At 58.4% G+C, this 18540-nt stretch overlaps 6 protein-coding genes across 6 annotated transcripts; 3 read left to right on the top strand and 3 right to left on the bottom strand.

Moving 5' to 3' along the window:
- Positions 1–352: 352 nt before the first annotated feature.
- Positions 353–1072, top strand: BJ171DRAFT_399094 (uncharacterized protein; the record flags this gene model as incomplete). The annotated part of the gene is made up of 3 exons (XM_053107199.1): positions 353–649; positions 786–817; positions 913–1072. Coding segments are annotated over 3 exons (489 nt in total), but the record flags the coding sequence as incomplete, so codon positions are not given.
- A 507-nt stretch (positions 1073–1579) lies between these two features.
- Positions 1580–2342, bottom strand: BJ171DRAFT_40390 (uncharacterized protein). Its single transcript, XM_053107223.1, has one exon. The coding sequence runs from the start codon at positions 2200–2202 to the stop codon at positions 1738–1740; it is 465 nt and encodes a 154-aa protein (XP_052968139.1). The 5' UTR covers positions 2203–2342; the 3' UTR covers positions 1580–1737.
- On the bottom strand, positions 1833–3930 carry BJ171DRAFT_457661 (uncharacterized protein; the record flags this gene model as incomplete). The annotated part of the gene is made up of 2 exons (XM_053108356.1): positions 1833–2947; positions 3114–3930. 2 exons carry the CDS (start codon positions 3928–3930, stop codon positions 2277–2279), a joined length of 1488 nt encoding a protein of 495 aa, XP_052968138.1. The 3' UTR covers positions 1833–2276.
- Positions 3931–7137: 3207 nt separating this feature from the next.
- BJ171DRAFT_580131 (uncharacterized protein) lies at positions 7138–10743 on the bottom strand (the record flags this gene model as incomplete). Its single annotated transcript, XM_053114015.1, has 12 exons — positions 7138–7299; positions 7392–7548; positions 7718–7833; positions 8011–8139; positions 8233–8421; positions 8676–8834; positions 8946–9090; positions 9222–9315; positions 9432–9765; positions 9897–10097; positions 10229–10337; positions 10487–10743. 12 exons carry the CDS (start codon positions 10741–10743, stop codon positions 7138–7140), a joined length of 2052 nt encoding a protein of 683 aa, XP_052968137.1.
- Positions 10744–10937: 194 nt separating this feature from the next.
- On the top strand, positions 10938–12254 carry BJ171DRAFT_498550 (uncharacterized protein). The gene is made up of 5 exons (XM_053110384.1): positions 10938–11284; positions 11384–11410; positions 11535–11579; positions 11721–11740; positions 11820–12254. Exons 1-5 carry the CDS (start codon positions 11106–11108, stop codon positions 11873–11875), a joined length of 327 nt encoding a protein of 108 aa, XP_052968136.1. The 5' UTR covers positions 10938–11105; the 3' UTR covers positions 11876–12254.
- Positions 12255–15623, top strand: BJ171DRAFT_498549 (uncharacterized protein). Its single transcript, XM_053110383.1, has 7 exons — positions 12255–13126; positions 13365–13938; positions 14177–14237; positions 14348–14530; positions 14753–14950; positions 15059–15155; positions 15290–15623. Exons 1-7 carry the CDS (start codon positions 12520–12522, stop codon positions 15595–15597), a joined length of 2028 nt encoding a protein of 675 aa, XP_052968135.1. The 5' UTR covers positions 12255–12519; the 3' UTR covers positions 15598–15623.
- The last annotated feature ends 2917 nt before the right edge of the window (positions 15624–18540 follow it).

The following is an 18540-nucleotide window of genomic DNA, read 5'->3' as shown; positions in this document are numbered from 1 at the left end:
AGTCCCCGGCCTTCCGGCGACGCCAGACCGAGATCAGGCCTGCATCCAGCTCGATCGGTATGCATCCGGTCTCGCTTGTCCAATGCCATTGCCAGCGCTGCCTCGCTGCTGTATTCCGCAGTCCGCCCAGCGAGCAGCCAGCTGAAACCCAATGCATGTCTGTTCTGTGCCAGGTTTCCTGCCGAGCTACAAAGCCAGCGCTCCGCTCAACGACAAAATCTCGCTGTGGTAGGCATCCCATAGCCGTCGTCGCCGGGATCTGTGATGGGGACTCGTTTCGCCTCGTCCTTGGCCCCTCGACCCAATTTTGCCGATCTCTAAACCTCGATCCAACCGACCGCACACTTCCAGGAGCGGCGATATCACACGCCTCGAGGTCGACTGCATCGTCAACGCAGCCAACAGCACCCTCCTGGGTGGCGGCGGTGTGGACGGGGCTATCCATCGTGCCGCTGGTCGCGAGCTGCTGGCCGAGTGCCGGACACTCAAGGGATGTCCTGCAGGGCTGGCCAAGATCACCAAGGGCTATCGACTACCGGCCAAGCATGTGATCCACACTGTTGGCCCTATGAACAAGTCCTCTTCGGTCCTCACGAGCTGCTACAAGACATGTCTGCAGCTGGCCCAGCAGCATGGGCTGCGAACGATTGTGGGTTGTCCATGAACCGGAACTGCCGCCATAAGATGGCCGCGTGGGATGTGTGGTGGGTGGTGTGTGGCATATGATGAGCGGTGTGTGATGCCATGTTCCTCGTTGGATTGACCTCAGTCCCCTCCTCTCGCAGGCCTTTCCTTGCATCGCAACAGGCGTTTACGGGTCAGTTGCTGCTGCTGCTGCAGAGCGAGGAATGCATCGAAGGCCCTTTCGCACGCCCTCTTGCTCCATCTCACAACATTCCTGTGCTTCGACAGATATCCCAACCAGGCAGCCGCCCGAGTGGCTCTCAACACCGCACGCAAGTGGCTCGATGCCCACCCAGACTCGATCGACCGCATCATCTTTTGTCTGTTCCTCGACATAGACATCAGCATCTACAGCCAGCTGTGCGTGGAGTACTTTCCGCCGGCGGATACTGTCGACGACGGCGCCCTGGACGAGTACGAACCCGAGGCCGAGTCGAGCCAAAAGCGCCAGAAGATCGAGAGCCATTCCAACGATCGCGCTGATAAAAGTGCAGCCGGCGCAGAGGAGGGTACCGATGAACGGCTCCAGAAAAGCCCCCGTCAAGCGCAGAGGACCGACAAGGCGCCGGTACTGGATCGTATGGAGTCTATCCGATACGAAGACGGAAATCACAGCAATCGACCGGCACTGGGGCCTCGGACGCTGACAACATCCATGAGCATTATCGAGGACGAGGACGGAGGCGACAGCTTCAGCCCTCCCGAGTCTGATTCAACAAAAACGGGCACGGCCTAGAGTCGGTGCGCGGTTAACAGAGCTGGGTCTGGTGGGTGTCTCTGGTGATGGTGGAGCTGCTCAAAGTACTTGACAAGCCTGAGTCTGTATGAGCTCGATGGGTGGGTGTCCTCTCTCCCTTTGCTTTGGGTCACCTTGGAAACACCGGTTTGGTCATGGTGGACAATGGATGGCGTGTGTATTCAGGACCAAGAAAAAAGCGACGACCCTGGCTCAAAACAGGGTCTCCCGTTTCGTTTTTGGATGAACTGTAAATAGAAGACAGGTGAGCGGGGAGAGAAAGAGAGAGCGGGCGTGGGGATGTGGCCGGGACAAAACTAGCGGAGCGCATGAGCGCAAGGCTGACACGATAGGCGCAGACTAAAGGTACAAGAGCTGATGAAAACGACAGACATGATCATAAACAAAAACAAAACAAAACAAAACAAAACAAAAAGGGATGGGTGTGGTGACTTTGCAGGTTGACTGGAGAGTATCAATGGAATGGAATCGAAGGAATGGAGACACCGAACAAGACAGACAAAACGGTCGGAACGAACAGGGACGGAAACGGCACTATACAGGAGAAGTGAAACAGCGCTGCAGAATAGAGTGACAATGGGAATCCAAAGTGAGAAGAGGGAGTGCAGGATCATAAATAAGGTGGTCCGATATGGGGATCGGCAAGTGGGCCAGGGCAGCGAAGCAAGCACGGCGAAGCAGACGCCGCCAGTGCGCTGCCGTTGGCAAGTGCATCGAGTCGGTCTCGAGAATTGAATGGCTGCGGCGGTAGAGGCCTTCATGGAGGATCGCAAGCCCTTGTGGACGGCAGACGGGCACTGTTCGCAGCACAGCTGGGACCAGCCAGGCCACGATATCACATCATGGTGCCTGGGCGACCGACATTGGTGGCATCGACGGGCCGGTCGTGCATCGGGACTCCGGTCGGCACTGGGCTGTCTTCGTCGTAGGACGGGACAATGAGCGACTTGAGCTCGAGTTCGCGCCTCCTCTTGAACTTGGAGACGGCATCCAAGAAAGAGTTCTGGAGCTGGCTTTGGGTGGCATGGTTGTCGACCTCCTCAAGATCGTCGCTCTGGTCGTCGTGGTCGGTCATCATCGAGTCGTCGTCGTCGTCGGACATGTTGCAGTCCTCGTTGCCATAGAGAGCAGCGAACTCGGCCATCTTGGTCTCGCGTCTCTTGTGGATCTTGTAGGCCTTGCATTTTGAGATGATGCGGCGAAAGCTGGCATCGCGGGCACGGTCCTGCTCCCGGATCTGGTTCAGGACGCGGACCATCTTCTTGCGATCGCGCTCGCTGCTGGTGACGGACTGTCTGAGCTGCAGAATCTCGCGCTCGAGTTGGTATGGGTCGGTTGGAGGGGCTGGACCCGCGGTGCCAGGGACTGAGCTGGTCGAATTGGCGCTCTGGTAGCGCGAATGACGGCTCGGCGAAGCGGACTCGACCTCGTGGCTGCTGACATCGCTGGAGTCGGATCGGCGGCTGTTGGCGGCTCTCACGCGGCTTCCGTATGGACGAACACCGCCTAGATAAAGTCGAAGCACAAAGGGGTCAAACTCGGTGCACAGGACATGGGCGAGTCATCGGTGCAGCGATCAGGGCAAGCCCAGCGGATGAAACTGATCGAATCGCTGTGGCTGGACCATCGGCAAGGCAGGAAGCGAATCCAAGCGAGTGGACACCCTACTTACATGCATTGCAAAGGGTGCTTCCGTCAACCGGGCTCCGTCTCCACTGTGGCGTGTCGGTAGTGTGACAGATGCTGCAGAATCTCTTGACCTTGGCCGGGTGCACGGGGCCATCTGTTGTTTCCGACTCTGACAGCTCTGTGGGCGTGGCAGGAGTGACACTGATTATGGCTGAGACATGGTCGACGTCTCGGCCGCCCAGACGCAGAGACTGTCCTGAAGACGACACAAAGAGGCCCGAGTGGCTATGGGATCGGAGGCTGGGTTCATCGTCGGTGCTGCTCGAGTCCAGTGGGGGAATGTTCTCTTGGTTTTGGCTGCGGGCGAAGCCGCGGCTGGCGTAGGCAGCGGCTCGGGCGGATCGGCGGCTGCTTGTGGGGGAGTCGAGAAGCGATGGACCGCCGGCCTCCATGGGACCGGGCGACAGCGACTGCAGCGGCGAGGATGGGGTGGACAGGAGCTTTTTGCGGCGCTTGGCCTCAGATTCTGGGTCGATGGCCAGGGGCGCGGCGTCGTAGCTCAGGAGCGGTTCCAGTTCGGTGTAGAGTGCGTATTCGTTGGCGAGGGACTTTGCACGCTCAAGCGGGATCCATGTTCCTTGGAAGCCGTGGTAGCCGCCCTGGACCTTTTCGTGGGTGCCCCCGACGACGTCTCGCTCCAGGATGCGAGTGCGCTGGGGTTTGGTCAAGCCGGCGGCTCGGAGGATCTGTGTGGCGTTGATGTAGCCATCGGCCTGGCGGCGCATGACGGGTATGTTCTTTGCGCGGATTTCCCAGACCGGGACGTTGGAGTAAATGGCACCTCGGACAGAGTTGCTCATGGTGCCAGAGATGACCAGGCCTGGCGGCGAGCAATTGGGAGAGGAAAAGGTGAAGGAGATTGGTGGCCACGGAGGCTCAAAAGTAGATGATTGGATCAAAGTGGAGACCACAGGGGGGGGGTTAGATGGTTGGTCGAGCTTGTGCAGGGCGTGGGAACCGGGTTCGAAGGAGGGCTCTGGACGGTGAAGGGTCGGACGATGTAGGGCAGAGCTGGCCTGTGGTGACAAATGCAATGCAGCGATGCGGGGTCAGGCCAGGCCAGGGCCAGGTCAGGTTAGACACAGAGACGGTGTGTGGTCTGTGGTCTGTGGTGGATAAGATTGAGGCAGAGGGAACTCGCGTCCAGAAGGCTCGGCTGGACGGCGGTTGAATGTCCGAAAGGGGAGGCGCGGCGCTGTGCCGATGGTGTCGTCTGCGAAAGGCGATAAGATTTGTGTTGGTGCAAAGGTGCGCCGATGTCGATGGGTGCTTTGGGCCAAGCAGGCTGGATGCGCCTTTGGGTGTGCTGGCGGGTGGGCCTGTGGGCTTTTGGAGGGGAGGATGTCCGCCGACCACGCGACGGGAGGGAAAGGTCAGCGCGACGAAACAGATGGCGCGGAGGCACCCAAACGAGCGCTGGTCTGATTGGAGGGGCGCGACAAACACAGCGGGCGTGATGGGAAAGGAGACGACGCCGGAAGCACACCAGGAAGCCAGGCAATGCAGAGAGGGGTAAATAACAGCACGGCGAGGGATTCGTCTGCAGGACGCCGGGCCTGGGGCGGGCCCGGGTGCGCAGAGTGATCGGGGGCACTGCACAAGATGCGGGAGACGCCGGCGGTGCTGGTCCTTGGAATTCGGGTATTAGAGGGAGAGGGAGGCAGCACAAGCCGAGGCATAAGCAAGGGACAGCAACTCACCACCGGGACGAATTGATTGCAGAGCGATTCACAGAGGCCGGGTGCTGTGGAGAGCGATGCCGTTGAGGGAACCGATGCAGCAAGCGACGAACAGCTGCGGAAGTAGAGAGCGGATGGGCTGAGGACCGACGGACGGTTGTCTGCACGGAGGAGGCACTTGCTCGGATTTATATACGGCGGCCGGTTGGATGGCGAGGGCGGCGAGGGACAACGGAGGATTTGTTGATGCTGGATAGGAAGCGTGTTAGAGGACCAGGGCGGATGGGGCCATTGGGTTCCTCAAAACGTGCTGTTCTCTGACGAATTCCGGTCGGGAGAAGGCACGGGATGGACCTCGAGCGATGGACGGAGTGGTTTGGGCGATGGGCGCAGCTTCGAATGCCTGAAGACACCTGAAGGACGCCTGGAGGGAAACTTGGAGGGAAACCTGGAGGGCGGGAGTTGGGGAGTCGGCCAAAGCAGTGCCCGTCGACAACGAGGGGGGACAGTCGGAGCACGGGGGAAGGCGAAGGGAGGGTCAGCCACGGACGACGCAAGGGCCGGCAGGAGCGAGACCGCCGAGGAACAGAAACATTCCGACCAGCATTAATTACCTGCCCAAGGGTATTAGTAATGGGGACAGATGATGGAGCAAAGGTCGGAGAGCGCTGTGGTCGTTCGGCGACGGGGGATATGGGAAACGGCGATGCCAGGGAGCGCGGCTCTCGGCGGGCGTCTCGGCAGGCGTCTCGCCGCTCCTCGGCTGCAGCTCGCTGCCTCTCGCTCTCGCGTGGTCCGGGCCAACACCGACAGCGGCGCGTCGGCGGCAGAAAAAAAAATCACGCGCGCGGACGCGGCCCGAATGCCGAGACGGCGTCGCCTGGGCTGGCCGGGGGGGGGTTCGACGGGGTCATGGGCATGGACGAGGGCAACGGGAGCAGCGAGGGTGATGTGCATGGACGAGGGCGACGGGAGCAGCGAGGGTGATGTGCATGGCTGAGAGCGATGGGGTGACGGGTGATGGGCACCAACGGAGGCAATGAAACTCGGTGGCTCGGGAAGACGCGAGCGAACAGCGGTAGAGAAATGCAAGCAGCGAGCCTCAACCTGTTCGCCGTACTGATACCGTCGTGACGAAGAAGAGCACCCGGCACTTGGTTTGTTCCTCAAAGTCTATGCCCGTCTCTCACTCGCTCCCCTCTCGAGCATTCTTGCGCACACTCTCGCGCAATCTCTCGCACGCTCCAGACGATTCCTCTGCGTCTGCCGTTTGCGCACCTGCCCGGGTGTCGTGGCCATTGCGATGAGCAGCAATGTCGCAAAGGACCGCGAGTGCCCATCGGCTGACCGCCCCCAGAAGCCGTTCTGTTGCACCGCGACGCATCTGTCCCACCCGCCCGCGCACCCTGGGGCCGCACGCGTCGCGCGTCGTCCACCGCAATCTCCGATCCTGTCCGAGCGCGACGGCTGCGCACGGTTGCTGTCGCCGCTGACTTTGATGCACTGCTGCTGCATCGCTGGGATCGCTGGGATCGCTGGGATCGCCGCATGGATCTCCGCCGAGCAATGTCTCGGTGTCCGTCTCAGCGCCAGAGGAGAGCAGCCGTGGTCTGGCGGAGCGAATCGCATCTCCGAGCTCAACATGGTCGCGCAGCAGGCGTACTTGGAGTCAGCAAAACCGGGGTGTCTCGGTTCATTTCCGCAAATGAATTGAATCGCTTGATCACGGCCGCCCCGTGCTCAAAACCCGGCGCGGCCTGCTCTTCTTCCTTTCTCACTCGCATCCATCCGCCGCCTGGTCGGTGCTGCTCCCCTCCCACTCGGTAGGTTTCCGCGCTGGCGTTCGTTTTTACTGCGTTCTGGCTTCGGAAGCGGGTTGAAATGATGCTTGCGCTTTGATGAGGTCGCTTTATAAGCTTGACCGTTGAAGATTTCCTTTATGGACTATCCCACTGATCGCTCGACCCGGCCATCGGAATTTTACCGCTGCGCCGCTGTCGATTTGCTGGCTCCCACTGCCCTTTCCTAACCCACCACCTCCGCGCTTGCAGGTCTCTCTATCCCTTGCACACGCACTCAGCTCGGTCCCTCTCTGCGCATCACCAGTAAGCACTATCCCGCCAGCCAAAGCCTGTGTGTATGTATGTGTCCTCACGAATCGTTCGTGAATCGATCGACTCCAATAAACATTGCATCAGCCAATTTCTTGACCAACGAGCACCCTCCCAACTTGGTGCAGAGCGGGATGGGCGGGTGCAGGCTTTTCTGGGCCATTGTTGGCCGCCGGGTTGATCTGCTCGGTCCCGAGTTCTTCCTCGTGCGGGGCTTTCAGATCAGTTGGTCCTCGTCGTCGTCCTCGATCCAGTCGACGTCGGCGGCCTCGGTTTGCTGGTGCAGATCCGCCAGACCAGTAATTTGCTCGAGATACTTTGGGGTGTTGAAGGCCTTGAGGAGGAACTGGTACCCATCGTTCTGGTACTCGGCGAGAACCTTTGCAGCAGAGCCAACAGAGCCGAGTCAGTTACCTGGTGGGGCTCCTTGGCGTGTTGCCGACCACTCTCTCCCAGGGCCAAGCACCGTACCGTGGGCGAGCATGCCGTGCACTTGTCATAGGCCGATCCGGTGATCAGTAGGTTGTTGAAATGTGTCAGGAAGCCGCGAATCTGATGCGGAACCAGTCCAAAGGGTGTCGGCGTTGCGTCGGCTGGGCTGGTTTGGCTGTCAGCAGGGGCATGTCCCCTAGTAGATCAAGAGCACGGCAAGGTCGCTGTCAGTTGCGGTTGCTGCTTGATTCGATGGCTTGGGATAGGCGACGGAATCGCCCTCGGACACCGTCGTGGAGCTTCCGCCTCCATCCCTTTCTCCCAGGCCGTCTGCCGGCTGCAAGTGCAATGCTGCTTTCACTTACGCGAGCGGATGATTGATCACGGAAACCATCAGCTCGACTGCCTGCGAGCTGGCGAGGGCACTCAGACCCGGTCGCGTAACAGTGCATTGCTGGTCCAGGGTGCGGTCGCTGAGAGACTGTTGTCGACGGCGGCGGTCAGCAACACTCCGAGGCAGCAGCGATATCCAAGGGCGGCGATTGCTCCATCCATCGATTGTCAGACTCGGTGACCAGAAGCAAGCCCATGACTGGATTGGCCACAGTCGCCAGAGAGGGGGACTCGGCGGACAGAGCACAGGTTACAGAACACTTACATCGGTGGGTGCAACAACATCGTTGCAAAAATAGCATCCCAGTCTGCTGTCTGTGCCCGCGGCTGCAGCTCGCATTCCATGGCGCATCACCAGGAAGGTATCGAATCCGAGGGCGGCGTTGATGACGATCTATACAGAGCAGAGCAGGACCGTCGGTGAGGGAGGGGGGACATACTCTGGCTGGATCAGCACAGATCGCCGTCGGTCGCTTGCAAGTCTCACCTTCTCGTGATATGCGCCCAGCAGAGTCGGGAGCCATCGTGCCTCACGAGAGTCCGTCAAGAGGAACAGAACATCATGGCTCTTCACAAGCTCTTCAATCTTGGCAACATCCTCTTTGACTTGGCCCACGAGATGGGCCGGGACTTCGTGTCCGGGCATTGGGATGGTGACGGAGTGGCCCTCCGCATTCTGGAACCACCGGGGTGGCAAAGTCCACAGGACGGCGACAAAAGATGGATACAGAGATGTCAGCAAAAGCAAAAGCAAAAGCAAAAGCAAAAGCAAAAGCAAAAGCAAAAGCAAAAGCAAAAGCAAAAGCAAAAGCAAAAGCAAAAGCAAAAGCAAAAGCAAAAGCAAGAGCGAGGTACAACATTGACGCCGCAGCGATTCTCCATACGATCGCAGATCCTCGTAGTCTCATATCGAGGTCTCGCGCAACTCACCACCCCGGGAAAGATCTTTCTGAGCTGCTCGGCGGCAGCAGCGGCCTTGGGCTTTCCTCCGTCCAGACAGTCGTTGAACTCGAACAGCGGCTGGCGCACTGGGTTCGAGAACGACACTTTGCCGTTGTCCAGCAGCGTAATGTTGCGAATGCCCCAGGCCTGGTGATATCACACAATCAGCAGTCGGTCAGCCAGCTTGACCCTCGCCCCAAAGACTACTCGGATGATGCCGGTTCCCATGTTGCTCAGTCCATGGCTTTGATTACAGACCATCAACAGCCGGGCGACATAGCATCCCAGCGTGCCGGCCCCAAAGAGCAGACACTTGGTCGCACCAATCCTCTCCAGCTGGAGAGAAGGCATGATCCGCCACCGCATCAGCTTGAGGTTCAGGTCCACGGCTGTATCGGCCAGTCTGGCAGCATCATGGGAGATTGCAGCCGCCATACGTGCATCGTGGTTAGTCCGGGATGATACAGCCATGCGGAATACACAGCGCTCTCGGTTGCCAGAATGTCCAGCCACGCTGTCATGGGAAAGTACTACCTGTGAGGATCCATCAAAGGAGCCAAATCAACGACTCGGGCACCGAGTTTTCCGCTGGTGTTCTTCTCCCAGCCACCAAACTTGGGACAGTCATCTAGAGCGAGGCACAGGCACAGGCCAAGGGCCGTTGCAGTCAGGCGATCGCCAGTCGAGTGCGCAAAGCAAGGGATCATCGGGCGAGCCGGAGAACGCTGTTCCGTATGGACTCACCTCCGAGTTCCAAACTCGAGACATCCAGAAGCACGACGAGGCTGCTGGATATGTCGCTTCGTCCGAGAACTTCCCGATAGCACACCACCTTGATCCGCTGCAGCGTGGGCCAAGTCTTCTTCAGGAAGATCGCATAGTTGCGGAGCGGCCATCCAGGGTTGCCAGGGAGGCACGAAGGATCCACGAATCCGACCGTCATCTCCTCCGGCACCTGCTCGGGAGCGTCTGAGAGGGCTTGAGCGACAGGCACCTCCCCTTCAACCACCTGGAAGAAGGAGGCTTTTGAAGGCTGGCGCTCCCGCAGGGTACTGAAGCTTTGGTAAAGAGCCGCGATCTAGATTGCCATCGTTGCGGCAATATATGGGCGCCGATCGACATCATCGTATCAGCAAGCATCGACATTGGCAAAACAGCGCACATCGAACCAAAACCAGCGACGGAGGACACTCGACGACGCATGACTACCTGTTGCTCCGAGTAATACTCGGCCAAGGGGGCGACCGCAGTGCCTTCTTGGAGTCTCAGTGGGAGTGTCGGCATCAACGCGGGGAAAGCAAACCAGTAAAAGTACTTGTACTTCTTCAAGTCGGCAAAGGTGACGAGCAAGAACCGCGAGAGTAGCGAGGGATCGTCGAGGGCTGCGCCGGAACAAATGTCTTGCCATATCTGCGGCATCAGAGGTACACCAAGATGCAAACCGAGTACATCGCAGTCTCATTCGTTAGTATCTTGCGAGAGGCGCTGGCACCAGCACACCCGGAGACCAGAGGAACACACAGCTGCCCGCGGCTGCCCACCTGTTCGGCCGTGTCCTTGAGCAGAGCGTTTTTGTCGAGGGCCTTGAAGTCCTCCACCGTATTGGTGTTCTTCAGTGTGCCCGGAGCGACGCAAGAGAACGGCGGAATGCTGCATCACCAAGAACACCAGCATGAGCGAGAATATGTCGGTTCGGGCTGGCCTCGATGGCATGTTCGTCGTCATACCCCCCCGCCACCAAGCCCAACAGGATACCCGTCCGAATTGGACGGACCAGTCTCCCAGACACCACGGCTTACTTTTGACCTGGCTCAAAGGCCGACGACGAGAGGCACAGGCGCGCCGGCAAGCTTCCTGCAGAGCGAGCCCCGGAAGAAAGTGCGTTGCTGAGCGCCGTGTTGTTCGAGTGCCCGTCATAGAACCCTTGGATCGGAAGCGGCGAGTCGTCGAGGCGCAGGACGTCGACCTTGCGAGCCGCCAACGCATGCCAGAAGGTTGCTTCGACGGCGCTTGAGAAGGTGTCGAACTGCAAAGGGGCACTGGCTGGAGCCGACATGATGAACCGAGACGATGCGCAGGGGCGAGATAGAGACGAGGTAGGATGGGCGAGTGCGGAGGAGGCGCTTGCAGGTCGCCGGGGGGAGATGGTGCGGAAGGAGCAGATCGAGAGCAAGTGCCAGGGCCTGTTGTCCAGGGCCTGGTCATGGGGAGAATGGATGGCTCTGTGGCAGCGCACGCCGCGAGCAAGAGGCCGAAGCCGACCTGGCTGTGATCTCGACAGACCGCCATCGCCCCGAGCCTCTGTCGTCCCCGGACCGATCTTGGGCATCGGTCGATAGAGCAGCTGCCAAGCCGATCTGCGTCTCAACACCAGTACTCCCTCCGCTGCAGCCAGTCCGCCTCTCTCGGTCGCTCGCCATGACACTCACGCCGATTCCGCCCATCTCGATCGCCCAAGCACACCAGCCGATCCTGGTTCAACATCCGTCCGAGCGCACAGATCCCAAGGACTGCGTCCTATCCGAGATCGTGCAGTACCAGTGCCGCATTGATCCTCACCGCATCCTCTGCACCCCGATTCGGCGGGTCTTTCAGTCGTAACTATCGCCTGCCGAATGCAAGTCGGGTACTACATACGGGCGACACATAGGCGGGTGCTGCCACGACTGACATGTTCGTCTCTGCTCCGAATATAGATGTGCTGGGAAGCCTCGAGTCGAGATGTAAGAAGCTGCACAGCATCATACATGCGTATATATCAATTCCCGTGGGCGAGCCGTCGGCATGCAAGATTGAGGGCATGCACGCATGGTTGTTCTTGGGCGGCGCTGACTCTCTGATGGACAGAACTCCTTTCCAAACCGACGCTCTCGTCAATGAGCTGCTACCAAGGTGACGATCGAGCTGGTTCTTTGGGAGTCGGGATAAATTGCACGCCTTGTCGTCCATGCTCCTGCCTAACAGCATTCTGCTTGCTTCCCTGCCACATCGCATCGCATCGCATCGCATCGCATCGCATCGCATCGCATCCAGCCAGGTCCCTGAGCACTACGGTGAGTCGTCTTGGGGCAGCTGAACCCGATAGCCAGGCAACTCCATTGCCCTCTACTAACAACCGGGACCCGCGGCCAGTGCACTCCAACCCGGCTCCCCAGTTCCCGTTCATGGAGCGAAGCGAACGATACTGAGACCCGAGCTACATCGGCGACCACATTCCCCGCAATCGACTACGACGGCCACTGGCGCACGGGTCGATATGCGCATCGATACCGAGCACAACAGAGCTTCGGCGGTTTCAGCGCCAAGCGGATCGAGTGTGATAGGGCTGAGGTGGCCCCTGCCACTATGTCACCGATGGTGTGGCAGTCTGGCAAAGGTCAGCAGCACCAGAGCAGCGCGGGCGATTCGGCAATTTTCCCAGCATTCCTTGGAAAGGTCTCTGACCACCACTACTGTGCTTTGCTCCTGGTGCCTCTGTCTTGCTCACGGGCAATCCCTCCCGAGCGCTCAAGCGATCGCTGCATCTACAATAAAACTCTCGGCGCACAGCTTCACATCCATCCGCGCAGTGCGGGCTCCCTGTCGCTTCGAGCCCACGGCCCAACCTGCCCAGAGACCACCGCCGAGAGACCCGCAGCCAGACACTGTTCCCGCAGACTCATCGCACCACTACATCACCCCTCTTCGCCCGCCCGAGATCGAGCCATCGAGACCGAGCCGTCGAGAGCGCCGCCAACAGCAACACGGCGGAGCCAGGTTCGCGGCATCGCCCATCAGCACCGAACTCCACCGATACCGCCGGCAAACACACCGGTGACGGCGACCCTGTAGAATGAGCCAGAGCTCCGTGGAGAGCAAAAGCCAAAGTCAAATCATCCTCCCGACGAACGAGCTGTATGAGCGCCGCGATCTGCAACCCCGGTCTCGGTCTGAGGATGGGTCGTTCGGCCTCGCCCATCGACGGCGTTCGGTTTCGGCATCGGGATACGAGTCGACGCGAATCGACCCCGCCGTTGAGGCCATGCTCCGCGACATGCGGAACGACATCCTGGTCTCTAACCAGGAACTCTCCGAGATCAAGAAGAGCCTCCTGGCGCTGTCCGATGGTCGGTCAGCCCACGAACACACAAGCGCCGTCGATCCAAACCAAAACGCCGGGGGTAACGACAATCAGGTCACCGCACCCTCGCGGTCCTCTCCGCACACTTCGCAAGAACACCTGGAAGAAGTACACGATCAAGTCCCCGACTTTGACGAAGAGGCAAGCGTTATGCCGTCGATGGCCCGGAAAAACAGACGGGCAAGCATCCAGGAGGTCTTTTCGAAACCAGTCGAGTGGACCGTCAACCGGCAGCCCAACATCAAGATTGAGAGCAAGCCCCTGAAGATCATCCATCCGTTTTCGGGATTTCGGGCCGGCTGGGATGTGACTATGGGAGGTACGAAGCAGCCCCGCACACTGGCCGCGTATCGTCGATACGCTCGGGCACAACGAAGAGCGCGGGTGGTGATATCGCTTCCGTCGAGCAGATTCATGAAGCATATCCGCTCCTGGAGGCCGTTTGCATTGGCATGCGTTGATGGGGGCTGCCGACAGACCAACTCGCTACCTGTTCTGCAGTTTTGCATGACTTGCCTGCACTTCTGACGGCTCATCGGAACTTCTTGTACCAATAGCGTTCTACTTCCTGCTGCTATGGCTCGTGCCGCTGATCGTTGCCTTTGATGTCTTTCAAATCGCCGTTGTACCAATGGGCATCTTCACCTCGGCAATCTATGTGTGCGACAGCGTCGTCGGGCAGCTGACACAGAAGGTCGTCGAGGACGGCGAGAACATCAAGAAGCCAACACCCTTCTCGTTCTACCTTGGAGTGCTCATGGATCTGATCAGTATGGTTCCGTTCGAGCTCCTTCCGGTCACAAACAGCAACCTGCTCGTCCTGATCCATCTCCTGCGAGCTCGCCACTTTCCCAAGCTCATATCAGAGTCACAGATCTTCAAGCAGATACGATACGAACTGGAGGAGCACTTTGACATCGGAGAGTTGATCTGGACCCTTATCGGACTCACTTTTAGTCTGCTCATCATCTTGCACTGGGAGTCATGCGCCGTTTGGATCATGGGCAAAGCCAACGGATACGCATCATGGCCAGCTGAGTATCGGGATCAGCTCGTCAACCAGGGCTTTGGCGGACAGTACGTCTGGGGCTTCTACATTGCCGTCTCCAACACCTTCCCGCTGAGCTTCAGGTGAGCGGCCAGCGGCTTGACTCGGCACGAATCGAATGTGGGCCTGTGATGCACTTGTGGCCCCTATACAGCAGCAACGCGACTTGGGTTCATTTGAGGCTGCAAGCATACTCGGGTTGGCACTGTTGAACGAGGCAGGATGACCAAAGCAAGACAGCGCTCCGGCTCAATCGGGGGTTGGCGGCCCGGCATACTTTGTGGGAAATGCAGACAATTCACATTGCGGTTTCAACACTAGCACGTATATCACCTCGGAGCAAAACGTTTTCATTCTCTTTGTAATTGTGTGTGCAGTGCTGGTAAGTGCTGCTGATGCTACTGATGCTACTGGTGCTGCTGGAGTTGCTGACGGGTCGTCTTCGCACTGCATCGATTTGTGCTGTAATCTCGTTCTGGTCTCGATCTTTAGTACGCAGCCATCATCGGAACGTTTTCATCGCTGGTCATGGGTTTCGATGCTTCCGGTCGGCAATACAAGCAAAAAATCGACGCCATAAATGAGTATCTGCGCTTCAAGAAGATTCCCGACTCAACCCGAGCCAAAGTCCGAGAGTTCTACCAGGTCAAATACCACGGAAAGTTCTTCGAGGAGGCAAGTAGCCATGATCCAGGCGTCGCTGACATGGATGCAACAACATGTCACGTCATGATGGGATTGCTGTGGTCATGCATATCATTGCGTTCGTTGTTTTGCGGCTTTCTTGTCCGCTGTGCAGCAACTGCACCACGAATTACGCGGACATCTTGTGCAGCGGTACTTACCCTGCTCATTTCTCGGGCTGAATGCGCTTGGATCCCTGTTGATGCTGCGCAGGAGACGCTGCTGAAAGAGCTCAACGAGTCCATGAGGCAGGAGATAGCCATGTACAACTGCCGGGACCTGATATCGAAAGTGTCGTTTCTGCGTCGCAACAAAGGCGACGGCCGCGACGAGCTATTTCTCACCAAGCTGTGCATGGCGCTGGTGCCGTGCTATTTTATCCGGAACGAAATCATCTTTACGAGTGGACAGGTTTGTTTCCGTCATTGAAAGCCATCCCAAGGCCAGATCTTATGCAAGCCGATCCAGTGCCTCTCGGCACACTGAACTCACCGCCGGACGATCGTGTGTGCCAAACAGGAAGGATCAGATATGTACTTCATCCAGTCCGGAGACGTTAGCGTGATTGTCAACGGAATGAGCGTTGCCGAACTGTCGGACGGATGCTTCTTTGGAGGTGAGGCTCTTTGATCCGTGAAGCTCACTACAACCGCGCAATCAAAGCTGTGGCTGCAGAAGCCAAAGTCGCCGTATCAAAGGGAAGGGTTGCTAACAGCGCCCGGCTCTTCCGCCCTGGCTGGATGTACCCAGAGGTTTCCATGATAACGGGAAGCGCACGCACGGCAACAGTGCGGGCCAACCGCAAGAGTGTCATGTACAAGCTCGGACAGTCGGGATTCAACCAGATTCTGAATGAGTTCCCCGATGTCGGCCAGACCATCCAAGCCGCTTTTGCGGCGCGCATGTCCAAGGTGCTGAAAGAAACCATTCAAGCAGGGCTGACCAAAATACCAGGGGGAGTCTCCAGCCGCAGCAATTCAATAGCCTTTGGAATGAACCCGAATATCAGCGTCAACGGGGATCTCCTGGTGTCAGGCAACATCATGGGCGATGTGTAGCGATCGCGACTCGTCCCGGAAGGAAGATGAAACTCTGTGTTTCAGAATATATTCAGCTGGTGCTCGTCAACAGGCTCACACGGACCCATCATGGCCCTGCCACCTTCGTTTGTCGACAGAAAATCCGTCTGAGAGCATGAGGTCTTGAAGACTGGCGGGTTGATTCCCCTGGGCGACGATCGACTCGCACCATGCGATCGTATTCTTGAGTCCGCTGATGCTGCCACCATGTCGGATATCGCTACGAGTTCATATTCCCACGACCGTTGACAGCTCGCCGCCATGTGGTCTGCGATGGTGTGCCGTGAACCTGGATAGCACACTGAGCTGATGATTGCGAGAGCGATGCGAGCAATAAATGGCCGATAGTCCCGAAGTTTGCTGACTCGGCTTGGTATCCGGATGAACCTGGGAAGCACACGTAGATTTACCTCTGCAGTCCAGCTGGGTGTCCAGATTTGGAAGCAGTCCATCTCGTGGGAAGTTCACTTGCCCGCTGCGACCCTGTGCTGTGTTCGGTCAGATGCAGCCTACACTTTATTCAGAAAAAAACGAGATAATATAGCCGTTTCCATGAACATGTAGTATGTGCTGTGCTTGCGTCAAGCAAAGCCACAAGAAATAAAACAGATCACTTTGGCAGCCTCCGAGTGAAGACCGCCGGTCGCTCTCCGATCTCCACAATCGACCTGCATACTGTGATCATGTTGCGCGCCGCATTGACGTCGCGATTCCACACTGTCCGGCAGCTGGGATTCTTGCAGCTCCTGACAAAGTGGGAATTCGCAACACTGGGCGCATCGAGTCCTTCCAACCGAACTGGCTCCAGGCACTTGGAGCACACTTGCGAGGTGTTGAACTCGTTCGTCGAGGCCACCTTGACGCTTCCATGATGGTGATTGGGACGGCGTCGGTGGTGCTCGAATTGCTCAAAGTACCGAGCAAACCGCTGCCTCCGAGGGCTGGATGCATAGCCCTTGCCTTGCCGCCATGAGGCATTGCCAAAGGCGATCACCACATCGGTCCGTTTCGGGGCGTGCTTCAGGACGGCCTTGCACATCCTGTCGACGGCCACTTGGCGTCTCCTGTGGCCCGTGAAGCGATGGTGACGGGCCTTCTTGCCAAGGTGGAAGTCGAGCTGCACTCGCAGCTCCGGTCGCAGGACATGGGTGAGATGGACTTTGAAGGCCTCCGAGGATGACACCTTGGGCGAGGGGGTGGTCGACATCCAGGTCTCGATGCTGAGTCGATACTTCATGATATTGTGCCACTTGGTGTTGGACGTATGGTCACACATGTGCTGGTAGTGGCCATTGGAGAATGAGACCACCTCGTCTTGGTGGCCCGGTGTTTGGATGACCGCCGTGAAGATGGAGCCGACTCCAGGATCGATGCCAATCCAAGTGGTGCGATCGGGGTCTGGGTCGCCGATGTGGGTCTGGATACGCTGCTCGGCAGTCGGAGGAGGCTCGGGGGTCTCGGTGTGATCGGTTCGACGCAAAAACTTGACGAGGCCGATGGTGCATCCAATGCCATCGGTGCTGATCTCGTAGTTGAACAGCTTCTTGTTCACGTCTCGCTCTTGGAAGAGGGAACTACGCAGCTTGAAGCAACTGCGCCAGAGACGATCCTGGTTGTTGACACCGTCCTCACCTTCTTCCTTGAGCTTGTCCCTGGTGAGGCCAAGACGATGATCGGTGTCAAGGAGTTCCCAGAGAGTGACCGTGTCAATCTTGATGTATTTGGCCGTGGCAGTGCACAGAGGAACCATCGTGCACACGGCCGGAGGAGTGTCAAGAGCGAGCTGCTTGAGGCACCACTTGATCCTGGATGCCAGCTTGTTGATCTTGGCCTTGGTGAACCTCTTGTCGTCGGAGGGAATGCCTTGGGTAGTGAGCTCGTCCAGCTTGGCCTGGCGCTGCAGCTCAGTGACTCGGAGGGCGGGCATGTCACAGTCGATCCACTTGTGGACATTGTCGACCATCTTGTCTCGAGCGAGGATTCTCACATGGTGTGAGAGGCGATGGAGGGCCCGGAAGCGGTCCTGGTCGTTGCTGTACCGAAACTCGTCCAGGACGTGGCCAAAGTCTGGATAGAGGAACTCGATATCGGCCTTGGGTGGAGTCTGCCCTGGTTTCTCGAAGAGCTCGAGACAGGCCTCGATGGCTTCGTGCTTATGCTTGTTGGCTGGGAAGACGGCAGCGCAGAAGCGGCGAAGGAGTCGCCAGTAGGCCAGGTCGAGGTGGGTGGTGCAGTTGGTAGCATAGGCATTGACAGCCAGGGTGAGAAGCTGACTGTGAGCACCATCAGGCAGACGAGGGGCCGGAGGCAGGTCTGCGTGCCGAGTGGTCTGGTAGTCGCGAAAGGAAGCGACCAGATGCTCGTTGTATTTCTCATTGTCCCCGGTCGGGGAGAGGGCACCGTCCTGGACGATCTTGAAGCATTGGCGAACGAAAGCAGGGGTGGACTTGGAGATGACGGGGACGGGAAGATCCTGCTCGATGCACCGGAGGATGTGCAGGTTGAGCAGCCTGGATGCCTCGAACTGGATCTGGGTCATGGCCTCGACGGTGGCCTGGATCTTGTCGCGGAGAGCGGGATTGAGACAACAGCCATCCATCGTCTGCTTGAAGCAGCTGAACTGAGGGGCGGATGACCTTCCATCCACGAGTGGGACGACAGAACTCTTGAGGGGCCGGTATTTGGGACATTTGCTGGTGTTGCAACGTTCGTGATCGGTACCGTCGCACTGGCGACATCGCTTGCCGGTACTCGAGGAAGTAGATGGACCAGGCTCGGTGGGATCGACATCCATTGGATCTGTAGAAGCAGTGGTGGTGAGCGACGGAGCAACAGACGACCAAGCATGCGTGGGGTCAGAATACGAACCAGAGACAGGCTCCGACTGTGACTTGGCTTTCTTGGGCCTGGGTGGCTGAGGCT

Source organism: Polychytrium aggregatum (assembly GCF_025602895.1).
Source record: "Polychytrium aggregatum strain JEL109 chromosome Unknown BJ171scaffold_12, whole genome shotgun sequence".
Taxonomy (NCBI): domain Eukaryota; kingdom Fungi; phylum Chytridiomycota; class Chytridiomycetes; order Polychytriales; genus Polychytrium; species Polychytrium aggregatum.
Note: the sequence above shows the minus strand (reverse complement) of the source record. Positions and strands in the feature narration are given on the sequence as shown.

Excerpts from the sequence above, each read along its gene's own strand:
- BJ171DRAFT_40390 (XM_053107223.1), bottom strand. The coding sequence starts at position 2,202 with ATGAAGGCCTCTACCGCCGCAGCCATTCAATTCTCGAGACCGACTCGA.
- BJ171DRAFT_498549 (XM_053110383.1), top strand. The coding sequence starts at position 12,520 with ATGAGCCAGAGCTCCGTGGAGAGCAAAAGCCAAAGTCAAATCATCCTC. Across the intron at positions 13,939-14,176 it reads ACCTTCCCGCTGAGCTTCAG|CACGTATATCACCTCGGAGC; the intron begins GTGAGCGGCCAG and ends TTTCAACACTAG. Across the intron at positions 14,531-14,752 it reads ACGGAAAGTTCTTCGAGGAG|GAGACGCTGCTGAAAGAGCT; the intron begins GCAAGTAGCCAT and ends GATGCTGCGCAG.
- BJ171DRAFT_498550 (XM_053110384.1), top strand. The coding sequence starts at position 11,106 with ATGACACTCACGCCGATTCCGCCCATCTCGATCGCCCAAGCACACCAG. Across the intron at positions 11,285-11,383 it reads ATTCGGCGGGTCTTTCAGTC|ATGTGCTGGGAAGCCTCGAG; the intron begins GTAACTATCGCC and ends CTCCGAATATAG. Across the intron at positions 11,411-11,534 it reads GGGAAGCCTCGAGTCGAGAT|AACTCCTTTCCAAACCGACG; the intron begins GTAAGAAGCTGC and ends TCTGATGGACAG.